The sequence below is a fragment of the Salmo trutta genome, chromosome 17, assembly GCF_901001165.1.
Source record: "Salmo trutta chromosome 17, fSalTru1.1, whole genome shotgun sequence".
NCBI classification, from domain to species: domain Eukaryota; kingdom Metazoa; phylum Chordata; class Actinopteri; order Salmoniformes; family Salmonidae; genus Salmo; species Salmo trutta.
The window spans coordinates 22,578,983-22,593,010 of NC_042973.1; the positions used below are offsets into that span (position 1 = coordinate 22,578,983).

At 46.7% G+C, this 14,028-nt stretch overlaps 1 protein-coding gene across 1 annotated transcript in view; it reads left to right on the forward strand.

Moving 5' to 3' along the window:
* LOC115151865 (sphingomyelin phosphodiesterase 3) overlaps positions 1-14,028 on the forward strand; it is a 52,377-nt gene that overhangs the window by 31,474 nt on the left and 6,875 nt on the right. The window contains exon 2 of the mRNA XM_029696172.1: positions 7,289-9,006. Within this exon, the coding sequence (XP_029552032.1) occupies positions 7,630-9,006 (1,377 nt within the window). The 5' untranslated portion in view covers positions 7,289-7,629. The remainder of the gene's footprint in view (positions 1-7,288; positions 9,007-14,028) is intronic.

Consider the following 14,028-nt stretch of genomic DNA (forward strand, 5'->3'; position numbering starts at 1 on the left):
TGGTCCTTCTTGGGTGGGTGGTTCTGTAACGCTCGTCGTTGAAGGGGGACCAAAATGCAGCGGGTAAAGTGCTCATCCTCTTATTTATTAAAGAAAACACTTAATCAATACAAAACAAACAACAAAAACAGTCCAGTAAGGTTCATAGACTATACTAGAAACAACCAACCACAAAACCCAGTGAAAACAAACACAACTAAATATGGCCTCCAATTAGAGGCAACAACAACCAGCTGCCTCTAATTGGAGGTCATTGACAAAACTCACATAGAACTAGAAAAGCTAGATAAACATAGAAACAAGAAAACTAGAACCTAAACCCTACAATGACAAATAACCCCTTTTACTGGCCAGGACGTGACAGTCCCAATGATCTGTAAGAAGTTAATGTTGATGATGTGGTTGTTGCTGACATGAAGCACATGGCTGAGCTCTTTAATCACCACTTCATTAAGTCAGGATTCCTATTTGACTCAGCCATGCCTCCTTGCCCGTCCAACATTTCCTCATCTCCCACCCCTTCTAATGCGACTAGCCCCAATGCTCCTCCTTCTTTTTCCCATGCCCCGCTTCAAAGTTTCTCCCTGCAGGTGGTCACTGAGTCCGAGGTGCTAAAGGAGCTCTTTAAAATTGACCACAAAAAAACATCTGTGTCAGATGGTTTAGACCCTTTCATACATGAAGGACCCATTTCAGCATTTGCTGTATGATCGATGAGAATCTCCATATTGCAAATGTACGGTCCCTTACTAGACGTCCGCAAATGTTTTTTAAATTCACCGACGGTGTCGGGCCGTGCACCAGGGCCAGATCTTCCGGGAAGTCATCAAACGAAGTCTCTGACATTCGGTTTCCGTTTTATAAAAAATTCAAATTATGGTCATTTTCCCGCTGTCCTGGTAAATTCCACCAGATGGCGAATGGATTCTTATTGCAAATGTATAAAACATCACCAATTATGACATGGCCATTTCTCCTAAACGGAAAAGACTTCGAAGACGAAACTTGGTGAGCATAGGTTTGGCCTAATGGGCTGTTAGCCCAGAAACAAGATGGCATCAAGGCCTTAACGCTTTTTGAGTTAAGGCAATTTTTGGGGGATTAACCTGTTGGGGCTAGGGGCTAGTATTTGCACGGCCGGATAAAAAACATACCCGATTTAAACTGGTTACTACTCTTGCCCAGAAACGAGAATATGCATATAATTAGTAGATTTTGATAGAAACACTCTAAAGTTTCTAAAACTGTTTGAATGGTGTCTGTGAGTATAACAGAACTCATATGGCAGGCCAAAACCTGAGAAGATTCCATACAGGAAGTGCCCTGTCTGACAATTTGTTGTCCTTCTGTTGCATCTCTATCGAAAATACAGCATCTGTGCTCTAACGTGACATTTTCTAAGGCTTCCATTGGCTCTCTAAAGCCACCAGAAAGTGGAATGGGGTGTCTGCTGTCTCTGGGCAAAGAACAGCAGGAGAGTTTGGGAGTGGTCAGCCTGGGGACAGTGAGACTGAGATGCGCGGTCACGAGAATTCTCAATTTTTTTCTTTCAGCCTTTGAATGAATACAACGTTGCCCGGTTGGAATATTATCGCTATTTTACGAGAAAAATAGCATAAAAATGTATTTTAAACAGCGTTTGACATGCTTCTAAGTACGGTAATGGAATATTTTGAATTTTTTTGTCACGAAATGCGCTCGCGCGTCACCCTTCGGATAGTGACCTTAACGCACGAACAAAACAGAGCTATTTGAATATAACTATGGATTATTTGGAACAAAAACAACATTTGTTGTTGAAGTAGAAGTCCTGGGAGTGCATTCTGACGAAGAACAACAAAGGTAATCCAATTTTTTCTAATAGTAATTCTGAGTTTAGTGAGCCCCAAACTTGGTGGGTGTCAAAATAGCTAGCCATGATGGCCGAGCTATGTACTCAGAATATTGCAAAATGTGCTTTCGCCGAAAAGCTATTTTAAAATCTGACACCACGATTGCATAAATGAGTTCTGTATCTATAATTCTTAAAATAATTGTTATGTTTTTTGTCAACGTTTATCATGAGTAATTTAGTAAATTCACCGGAAGTTTTCGGTGGGAATGCTAGTTCTGAACACCACATGCTAATGTAAAAAGCTGGTTTTTGATATAAATATGAACTTGATTGAACAAAACATGCATGTATTGTATAACATGATGTCCTAGGAGTGTCATCTGATGAAGATCATCAAAGGTTAGTGCTGCATTTAGCTGTGGTTTTGGTTTTTGTGACATATATGCTAGCTTGAAAAATGGGTGTGTGATTATTTCTGTCTGGGTACTCTCCTGACATAATCTAATGTTTTGCTTTCGTTGTAAAGCCTTTTTGAAATCGGACAATGTGGTTAGATAAAGGAGAGTCTTGTCTTTAAAATAGCGGAACGTCTGTCCCTAACAGGTTTTAACCTGTCTCTCCTCTCTGGGGAGGTTCCCATTGCTTGGAAGGCATCCACGGTTCGTCCTTTATTTAAAGGGGGAGATCAAGCTGATCCTAACTCTTATCCGCCAATTTCAATTTTGTCCTGTTTATCAAAAGTGTTGGAAAAACCTGTCAATATTCAACTAACTGGCTTTCTTGACATCTATAGTATTCTCTCTGGTATGCAATCTGGTTTCCGCTCAGGTTATGGATGTGTCACTGCAACCTTAAAGGTCCTAAATGATGTCCCTATTGCCCTTGATTCCAAGCAATTTTGTGCTTCTATTTTTATTGACTTGGCCAAAGCTTTTGATACGATAGACCATTCCATTCTTATGGGCTGGCTAAGGAGTATTGGTGTCTCTGAGGGGTCTTTGGCCTGGTTTGCTAACTACCTCTCTCAAAGAGTGCAGTGTATAAAGTCAGAAAATCTGCTGTCTCAGGCACTGCCTGTCACCAAGGGAGTACCCCAAGGCTCAATCCTAGGCCCCACGCTCTTCACAATTTACATCAACAACATAGATCAGGCAGTAGGAAGCTCTGTCATCCGTTTATATGCAGATGATACAGTCTTATACTCAGCTGGCCCCTCCACGGATTTTGTGTAAATTGCTCTACAACAAAGCTTTCTTAGTGTCCAACAAGCTTTCTCTACCCTTAACCTTGTTCTGAACACCTCCAAAACAAAGGTCATCAGGTTTGGTAAGAAGAATGCCCCTCTTCCCACAGGTGTTATTACTACCTCTGAGGGTTTAGAGCTTGAGGTAGTCACATCATACAAGTACTTGGGAGTATGGCTAGACGGTGCACTGTCCTTCTCTCAGCACATATCAAAGCTGCAAGCTCAAATAAAAAAAATCCTCTATCGTAATCGCTCCTCTTTCACCCCAGCTGCCAAACTAACCCTGATTCAGATGACCATCCAGGCTAGATTACGGAGATATAATTTATAGATCGGCAGGTAAGAGTGCTCTCGAGCGGCTAGATGTTCTTTACCATTCGGCCATCAGATTTGCCATCAATGCTCCTTATCGGACACATCAATCACTGCACTCAATACTCCTCTGTAAACTGGTCATCTCTGTACAGCCGTCGAAAGATCCACTGGTTGATGCATATTTATAAAACCCTCTTAGGCCTCACTCCCGCCTATCTGAGATATCTACTGCAGCCCTCATCCTCCACATACAACACCCGTTCTGCCAGTCACATTCTGTTAAAGGTCCCCAAAGCACACATATCCCTGGGTCGCTCCTCTTTTCAGTTCGCTGCAGTTAGCGACTGGAACGAGCTGCAACAAACACTCAAACTGGACAGTTTTATCTCAGTCTCTTCATTCAAGGACTCAATCATGGACACTCTTACTGACAGTTGTGGCTTCTTTGTGTGATGTATTGTTGTCTTTACGGCGGACTATGTATTTTTGTAAATAACAGCTGGTGCATGATATCTAAGGAAGTCTCGAGCTTTTGATCGCCTGAGGTGAAGTATCTCATGATAAGCTGTAGACCACATAACCTACCAAGAGAGTTTTCATCTGTATTCTTCGTAGCTGTTTACATACCACCACTGTCAGAGGCTGGCACTAAGACAGCATTGAATGAGCTGTATTCCGCCATAAGCAAACAAGAAAATGCTCACCCAGAGGCGATGCTCCTAGTAGCCTGGCACTTTAATGCAGAGAAACTTACAAAAAAAATTAAAAAATAATGTTAAATGTGCAAACAGAGGAAAAACAACTCTGGACCACCTATACTCCACACACCGAGATGCATACAAAGCTCTCCCTCGCCCTCCATTTGGCAAATCTGACCATAATTCTATCCTCCTAATTCCTGCTTACAAGCAAAAATTAAAGCAGGAAGCACCAGTGACTAAATCAATAAAAACGTGGTCAGATGAAGCAGATGCTAAGCTACAGGACTGTTTTGCTAGCACAGACTGGAAAATGTTCCGGGTTCCTCAGATGACATTGAGGAGTACACCACATCAGTCATTGGCTTCATCAATGAGTGCATCGACGTTGTCGTCCCCACATTGACCGTACGTACATACCCCAACCAGAAGCCATGGATTACAAGCAGAATCCGTACTGAGCTAAATGCTAGAGCTGACGCTTTCAAGGAGGGGGACTCTAACCTGGAAGCATATAAGAAATCCCGCTATGCCCTCCGATGAACTATCATACAGGCAAAGCATCAATACAGGACTAAGATCGAATAGTACTACACCGGCTCTGACGCTCGTCGGATGTGGCAGGGCTTGTAAACCATTACAGACTACAAAGGGAAGCACAGCCGAGAGCTGCCCAGTGGCACAAGCCCACCAGACGAGCTAAATTACTTTTATGCTCGCTTCGAGGAAAATAACACTGAAACATGCATGAGAGCACCAGCTGTTCCGGGAAGATTGTGTGATCACGCTCTCCGCAGCCGACGTGAGTAAGACCTTTAAACAGGTCAATATTCACAAGGCCGCAAGGCCAGACGGATTACCAGGACATGTACTGGGAGCATGGCTGACCAACTGGCAAGTGTCTTCACTGACATTTTCAACCTCTCCCTGTCTGAGTCTGTAATACCAACATGTTTCAAGCAGACCACTATAGTGCCTGTGCCCAAGAACACTAAGATAATCTGCCTAAATGACTACCGACCTGTATCACTCACGTCTGTAGCCAGGAAGTGCTTTGAAAGGCTGGTCATGGCTCACATCAACACCATCATCCCAGAAACCCTAGACCCACTCCAATTTGCATACCGCCCCAACAGATACACAGATGATGCAATCCCTATTGCACTCCACACTGCCCTTTCCAACCTGGACAAAAGGAACACCTATGTGAGAATGCTATTCCCTCAAAGCTCATCACTAAGCTAAGGATCCTGGGACTTAACACCTCCCTCTGCAACTGGATCCTGGACTTCCTGACGGGCCGCCCCCAGGTGGTAAGGATAGGTAACAACACATCCGCCACGCTGATCCTCAACACAGGGGCCCCTCAGGGGTGCGTGCTCAGTCCCCTCCTGTACTCCCTGTTCACTCATGACTGCACAGCCAGGCACGACTCCAACACCATCATTAAATTTGCCGATGACACAACAGTGGTAGGCCTGATCACCGACAATGATGAGCCAGCCTATAGGGAGGAGGTCAGAGACCTGGCCGTGTGGTGCCAGGACAACAACCTCTCCCTCAACGTGATCAAGACTAAGGAGATGATTGTGGACTACAGGAAAAAGAGGACCGAGCATACCCCCATTCTCATTGGCGGGGCTGCAGTGGAGCAGGTTGAGAGCTTCAAGTTCCTTGGTGTCCACATCACCAACAAACATGGTCCAAGCACACCAAGACAGTCCTGAAGAGGGCATGACAAAACCTGTTCCCCCTCAGGAGACTGAAAAGATTTGGTATGGGTTCTCAGATCTTCAAAAGGTTCTACAGCTGCACCATTGAGAGCATCCTGACTGGATGCATCACTGCCTGGTATGGCAACTGCTCGGCCTCTAAGAGCAAAGGCACTACAGAGGGTAGTGCGAACGGCCCAGTTCTGGGGCCAAGCTTCCTGCCATCCAGGACCTCTATACCAGGCGGTGTCAGAGGAAGGCCCTAAAATTGGTCAAAGACTCCAGCCACCCTGGTCATAGACTGTTCTCTCTGCTACCACACAACAAGTGGTACAGGAGCGCCAAGTCTAGGTCCAAGAGGCTTCTAAACAGCTTCTACCCCCAAGCCATACGACTCCTGAACATCTAGTCAAATGGCTACCCAGACTATTTGCATTTCCACCCCCCCCCACCTCCTATTTACACCACTGCTACTTTCTGTTGTCATCTATGCATAGTCACTTTAATAACTCAACCTACATGTACATACTACCTCAACTAACCGGTGCCCCCGCACATTGACTCTGTATCGGTACCCCCCTGTATATAGTCTTGCTAATGTTATTTTACTGCAGCTCTTTAATTACTTGTTACTTTTATCTCTTATTCTTATCCGTATTTTTTTGAAACTGCATTGTTGGGTAGGGGCTTGTAAGTAAGCATGTAAGGTCTACATCGTGATTTTATTTTATTTGTCCCCGCAGGAGGCCTTTTGAATTTTGGTAGGTCGTCATTGTAAATAAGAATTTATTCTTAACTGACTTGCCTAGTTAAATAAAGGTTCAATTAAAAAAAAAAAAAAACATCATAATCATTTATACAGTCTTTGTAGCACAGTCTTGCCCCAGGGCCTCTGCCACACACAGTCCAGGTTGTGCTGAATATGGTTTGGTGGCTCTGGGTTTAGGCTGAGACCAGTGGCCCTCCAGTGTTGTTAAACCCCCAACTGTTTCAATGAATGAATTAACAATTCATGATTTATTTATACAGAGTGGATTGCTTCCCTTTTTCACTCAACCTCTATTCATATAAGGTTACCCCACTGAATGCCTCTTGTGTCTAAAGATCGTTTACAGCAGTGTTATTTGCTATGAATTCTGCTGATTTATAAACCATGTTTTGTCACTAAAACCATTTGGGGTTTTTGTTGTGTTATAATAAAAACATCTCTCATTTTGACTGTTTCAACACACTCTGTTTTGCTGTAGTACATATTATGGCATGCACACAAGCCTATCAGAAACAAGGTATCTGTGAAGCAGTATTTCTAACCATTGGGGGACATTAGTGAAATTAACAAGGCCAATTTTGCTGACCACACATTTTCATCACAGTGAGTCATTGCACAGCTAATTCCCCTTCCATTTATTCTCTCCCTATTTCTCTTATACGTTCTCTCTCTATCTCTCCCTCTATCCTTCTTTCCTCCATCTTCTATCTGCAGGTTCTGATGCTGAGATAGTAGTGAGATCTACTTCTTCATAGATCCGACTCCCTGATGTCCATGGAACCTTTATGACTGCAGCATTTAGTTCCACGTCGTCAAGATGATCTCAACCCAGAGATTATAATTCATCCTTCCTCCATTGGAGGGCCACTGTTAAGAGGGGAGGGGGAGGGTAAAGGAGCCTCCTGTCATCAGAGAAAGATCTTCAGAGCCTGCTGGTGAAAGCGAAGGGAACCATGTAGTGTCTTTTTCTCCACTTAGGGGGGAGGGTAGATTTGAGTTTAGTTTTTTCCCCATTGATTTTAGTGTAAAAGTGTTTTATGTGAGCCAGAGAAGAGATGGTCCTCCACACCTCTCCCTACTCTAGTGCCTTCCTGCGGTGCCTCAGCAGCCTGTCATGGGGCTTCATCTTCCCCTGCTACTGGCTGCTGGACCGCCTGCTGTCCTCCTGCGTGGCAACCTCTCTGGAGAAGCGCCGGCGCTCCCAGGACCCCTGCTCCTTCGTGACGCTGTATGTGCTGGTGTCCACCCCGCTCTACCTGTTGCTCCTCCTGGCCTCGCTGCCCTTCGCTCTGTTGGGCTTCCTGCTGTGGGCTCCCCTGCAGGCGGCCCGCCATCCCTATCTCTACACCCACCGCCGCCCAGACAACCACCAGGCCGAGCAGGGGGGTGTGGCGTCACTGGCCGACTGGAGGCCGCAGGGCCGCAGCTTCTGCTTCGGCAGTTCCAACGTGTGCCTACTGCCAGACTCCCTGGCACGCTTCAACAACCTATCTGAGACCCAGCGCCGTGCCCGCGAGGTGGGCAAGCGCATCCGTAACGGGGCCACCCGGCCGCAGATCAAGATATACATCGACTCCCCCACCAACACCTCCATCAGCGCCACCTCCTTCAGCAGCCTGGTCACAGGGTTCCGACGGACATCCTCCATGGGCCAGCGGCCCGACAACACAGCCGAGGCCGAGACCGAACTGGTAACCAACTGCCCAATACACACTGCAGGTTCAGACTGCCCAATACACACCACAGGACCAAACTGCCCCATACACACTGCAGGTGCTGACTGCCCCATACACTCAACGGGGGACCAGGGCTCCTCAGATTGTACCGTCCATGTAGCCGGTGGAGAGAACACACCAGAGTGCCCCCTTCACACTGCTGGTTCTCAGAACAACTCTGACTGTCCACTGCACACCACAGGGGCCCAGAACTCCCCAGACTGCCCCATGCATGCCTCGGGGGTCCAGATCAGTATCAGTGCCCCAGAGCCAGACCCCCCAGAGGCCGGGACAGGGAATCACCAAGGGGAAGGTGATGCAGAGAGCCTGACAGGGGGGGTGTCTTCTAACAACACCCTGTCCCACCGAACCTCCATGTTCAAGAAGCACACCGGTCGCAAGCGGCGCCAAGGCGACGACGGATTCGACCATGAGATCTCTGCCTTCTTCCCTGCCAACCTGGACTTCCTGTGTCTGCAGGAAGTGTTTGACCACCGGGCCATGTCCAGGCTGAGGCAGCAGCTGCACCACTACTTCCCCTACATCCTGAGTGATGTGGGCCGCTACGCCTGGAAGGGCTGTTGCTCCCGCTTCAAGTTCCTGAACAGCGGCGTCATGCTGGCCAGCCGCTATCCCATACTGGACGCCCACTACGAGTGCTACCCGAACGGGCGAGGGGAAGACGCCCTCGCAGCCAAAGGAGTCCTCTTTATCAAGGTGAGGTGTTTTTTCTCTGTCTACCCTAATGATAGCATTGGCAAGTGCTGTAAATAAATCTCTGTCAGTGTGTAAAAGGCTGAAGGAATGATAATAATTAGACTAGTACTTTTCAACCTCAACGCGGTGAGTTTTACCAATGTGTTACTGCCTCTTATTGGGCCAGACTTTTGGTGAAGGACTTAAATGTCCTCCAGGCTGCTGCATCCTCACTTCTGGCTGCTTTTTGAGGTTGGATCTATTTCCTCTTTTGTTGGACATATATATTCAATCTAACTGTCGCAGAAACTCTGTGAACAAAACAAAGTTGAATTATTTAGGCATAGTTCCCTGTACCCTTGGCTTGGGGGGGATTTTGAAATTGAACATCTCTCTTGAAATCCTGGCAGACACCAGGACAAAATGAATGTATTTATTCCTTTTATTCGGTCTCAAATAAAACTGTAGGCCTTAGTTTTCATTTGAGGGTTGCAGATAGGTGTCTACCCTCTGTTCAAAGGGTGGTGTCATTTCAGCAGTTTTTGCTATTCCCATATTTTTGTATTTGATTATAATTAGGTAGGCTGTCTTTTTATACCATGACAGTATTTCTGAAGTTCTAAAACAAGCGTGGTCTCTTTTTGTATGTTGTAGTGACACTAAAACAGTTTCAAGAACGACGTTTGAATTAGCGCCGGGCAACAGGAGCTTATTGAGCCTATTTGATCTTCATTTTTAAGGATAATCTTCTATTACAGCTGTCTTTGGGCTTTCGAGTTGCTCCAAAACTACAGACCGCAACTTTTCCTAAAACATACATTAAAACATACATTTGGCTAGAATGTTAGTCACTCCCATTCGCAGCAGTGAGCTATGATAGTCTGCTGCCGTAGCAGCGCTGTGCCGTGTGCTGTGGGTGACTGACGAGGCACTGTGTGTTGACTTCATTGGGGAGAGTGATGACAGGCAGATCGGAGCAGAGTTTTAGTTTAGTGATCACTAATCTGCGTGGCTGAGGCTGTGTGGCTGGGGCTGGGACTGTGTGACTGGGGCTGGGGCTGTGTGACTGGGACTGGGGCTGTGTGGCTGGGGCTGTGTGGCTGGGGCTGAGGCTGTGTGACTGGGACTGGGGCTGTGTGACTGGGGCTGGGGCTGTGTGACTGGGACTGGGGCTGTGTGGCTGGGGCTGTGTGGCTGGGGCTGTGACTGTGTGACTGGGGCTGGGGCTGTGTGACTGGGACTGGGGCTGTGTGGCTGGGGCTGTGTGGCTGGGGCTGAGGCTGTGTGACTGGGACTGGGGTTGTGTGACTGGGGCTGGGGCTGTGTGACTGGGACTGGGGCTGTGTGGCTGGGGCTGTGTGGCTGGGGCTGGGACTGTGTGACTGGGGCTGGGACTGTGTGACTGGGACTGGGGCTGTGTGGCTGGGGCTGTGTGGCTGGGGCTGAGGCTGTGTGACTGGGACTGGGGCTGTGTGGCTGGGGCTGTGTGGCTGGGGCTGAGGCTGTGTGGCTGGGGCTGTGTAGCTGGGGCTGAGGCTGTGTGGCTGGGGCTGTGTGGCTGGGGCTGGGGCTGAGGCTGTGTGGCAGGGACTGGGGCTGTGTGGCTGGGGCTGAGGCTGGGGCTGGGGCTGTGTGGCTGGGGCTGAGGCTGTGTGGCTGGGGCTGTGTGGCTGGGGCTGGGGCTGTGTGGCTGGGGCTGAGGCTGTGTGGCTGGGGCTGTGTGGCTGGGGCTGTGTGGCTGAGGCTGTGTGGCTGGGGCTGTGTGGCTGGGGCTGAGGCTGTGTGGCTGGGGCTGTGTGGCTGGGGCTGGGGCTGAGGCTGTGTGGCTGAGAATGGGGCTGTGGCTATAGCGATGGCTATGTAGGGAATAGGGTGCCATTTGGGATGCATCCTTGGTTCTGGCTGGGCTTCAGGTCCTGCTGGGGCAGCTCAGCCTGAAGGTGATGATGAATCTGAAAGACGCTAGGAGGCTGACAGGCCTGCTAGATACTGTTGGCACCAAGTAGTTCTACCACTCTGACACCCAGGTTTGATACCTGCCCCTGCTAGCTATTGCTTCAGATAACAAGCTCACATGGTGTTGCCTCCCTCCCTCCTCCCCAGGGTCATTCTGGGTCACCATCTCACTGTCTCCAGAGCTGTAGTATTGACCCTAGCTGCAGGGTTCTAATACAGCTTGACCCCACGGACTAGCAGGCTTCAGCAGTAGCAGTGTGTGGGTAAAATCACAGAGGAAGCCAAGCCAGTAAAAAAGCCATATTACAACCTCTGTTGTGATAATTGCATTGTTTGCTCTATAACCATTACTTCATACGCCACAGTGATATACAATAAGGCCGTGACAACAAAAATTCAACAGTCACACAGTGGCTGAATAAATTCAACTACACATACATTTGTTTCATCACAAAACCTGAGAGCAACATCTTTCCGCTGAAATCCACAAAGCAAATATTGCATGTAACAAACAGTTATATGACCTTCAGCATGGTCAGGCAAGTTAATGTTTTCGACAGTTTACTAAACAACTAGTGATTTAGAAGCACGGAGTTACCCGATCGTCAGCACAAAGACAACAGGAGCACTGCCTCCGCTATTTCAGCACTTAAACATTTAAACATCATCAAATCAACAAAGCTATTATGCTTAGTTTAATACACTAAAAACAAACTTAAAGATATATTGTGGCCATGGTTACTGATTTGTGTGTGTGTGTGTGTGTGTGTGTGTGTGTGTGTGTGTGTGTGTGTGTGTGTGTGTGTGTGTGTGTGTGTGGGTTTGAGCTTGCGCAAGTAAAAACATTTTTTTACTCACCCTACTTGTAGACTAGTTGAGCGCCAATACCATCCTCCACTCTCTATGGCTCTGTCATACAGCACACTTTTAGTTTTTGTTGTCATAGGCTACCTAGTTAAAATGCTTGCTAACCTAACTTTCTCGCGTGGGCAACAATGAACCAGTTAAGTTAGCTAGCTAGTTAACATGAGCCTAAAAGGGCTAGGCTATATATTGAACTTCAATCGTCTCAGGCCAGTGGCACAACATTTAATTTATGATTAGATCATAATCGTCATCATAATCATTGACCTGTACAGAGGATTAAGTCAAAACCACATCTAAATCTCCATCTCCATCCATGGTTTAGGAAAGGGACGATTTAACAAGCTAGCTACTGCAGGCCAGAAACAAAATTAAGTTTTGCTTAGAATGTGATTTGATTGTTGTGAAGCCAAATCCAAACTGTCTTCCCTTGGGGGAGTTTTGCAGCACCAGGACAACCCACAGTTGAGCTCAGCTCAACACTGATTGGCTAATTAGTTTATACAAATATTTATCAACCGAGGTCAAATGTTTGCTGGCATCAATCAATCAAATGCTACGGCCGCAACATGTCATACTATTTTGGTCCAGACAGCATCAGATACATGGACTACACATACTGAGACAGAGGGGTGCTGTGACAAAATATTTTTTTTATTGGTGAAATATTTGGAGAAGCCTGGCTTCCCTTGGCATCCATGAATACATGCCACTGGGCTTCAGAAATAATTATGTATCCCAGGGATCTTTCTCTCTAAGCTTGGGAGTCTTGTGACTAAATCAATATTACATGGTCATTTCCTCCAACAGTCTATGGTGCAAGCAGACCTACATGAAGTGAAAGTGGCAGATTTCACTTCCAATACAAAGTGACAGACTCAAACATTACAAAGACATGAGCTCTGGAGGCAAAAAGAAAGAGGGAGGAAGGGAGGGAAGGAGGGAGGACGGGAGGGATATGGGGAGAGTGTGCAGAGATATTAACTTAATTAAAAATGTCTCCCTGAAGAGTGAGCAACCCAGTAATTAAATAATTTGAGTCTCAACAATTAGCCCTCTATTTATTATTTAAAACCACAAAGAACAAGGGTGAAGAAGGTGTGTGTGTGTGTGTGTGTGTGTGTGTGTGTGTGTGTGTGTGTGTGTGTGTGTGTGTGTGTGTGTGTGTGTGTGTGTGTGTGTGTGTGTGTGTGTGTGTGTGTGTGTGTGTGTGTGGTTTGAATTACAGAGAAAACCTCAAAACAGGACCAGGCCCACTCAAAGCTCACATCAAATGGAAATCAATTAAATAAATAAACCCATAGCTTCTCCTCTCAGTGCTGAGGTCGACTCCATTTGTTGATTTAAATCACCTTCCCTCCTGGTGGATAAAGGGCTTTGCTTTTACTCTGCATGTGTCAATGTGAAAGTCTATTTAAGCATTGAACACAGTAATGGTGTACAGAAGAGGTATTGGCTCCTCTCTCTAGCCTCCATGATGAGAGAGACAAAGGTCTGGGTGCAGGAGAATTTAAAGTGGGTCACATATCTAGTCCTTTGGAATCACATGGACCTTTTACCCTGCTACTAGTTTAGTCAGTTCCAATTATCATAATCATCATTATAATGTATTTATTTTCTCACACAGCCTACGTAAAACACAAACACACAGCGACACACACACACGTGCACACACATACACATGTAAGCGCGCACACACACACAAGCGGCCCGAGACACATACCCCTGATTCCCTTCAGGCCTGTTGTCAGTTTCAGAGCACACACTTACCCAAGCATGGATAAGCCTCTGAAATATTCATACACAGGAACACAGTCAGGGAAAGAGAGAGAAGATGAAAGAGAGAGACAGAGAGAGAGAGAGACAGAGTGAGAGAGAGAATGGGGAACAGGAACACGGGTGAGAGAGTTGGAGAGGCAGCCGCTCCAGCTCTACAGACGGGTCAGGGTCAGTACAGTGTCGGGTCATGGCTGGACAGAGAGTTTACTGCTTCTTAATTGAGTTAATGCTGAAAATCTCTGTGGGGTGGAAATATCACTGAATTTATTGTGTTTGAGGTCTAAAATGTAAAGCTTGCATTTCATATTAAAGTCTAGCTAAGTGGGTTAATGCTTTATTGGTCCTCAGCATTTACTGTGAGGGCCTTGATGGTGAGACCAAGCCAAGACTGCAATTCAGTGATTGGATGACTGCACAGTGACTGAACAGAGAACTTGAATACAC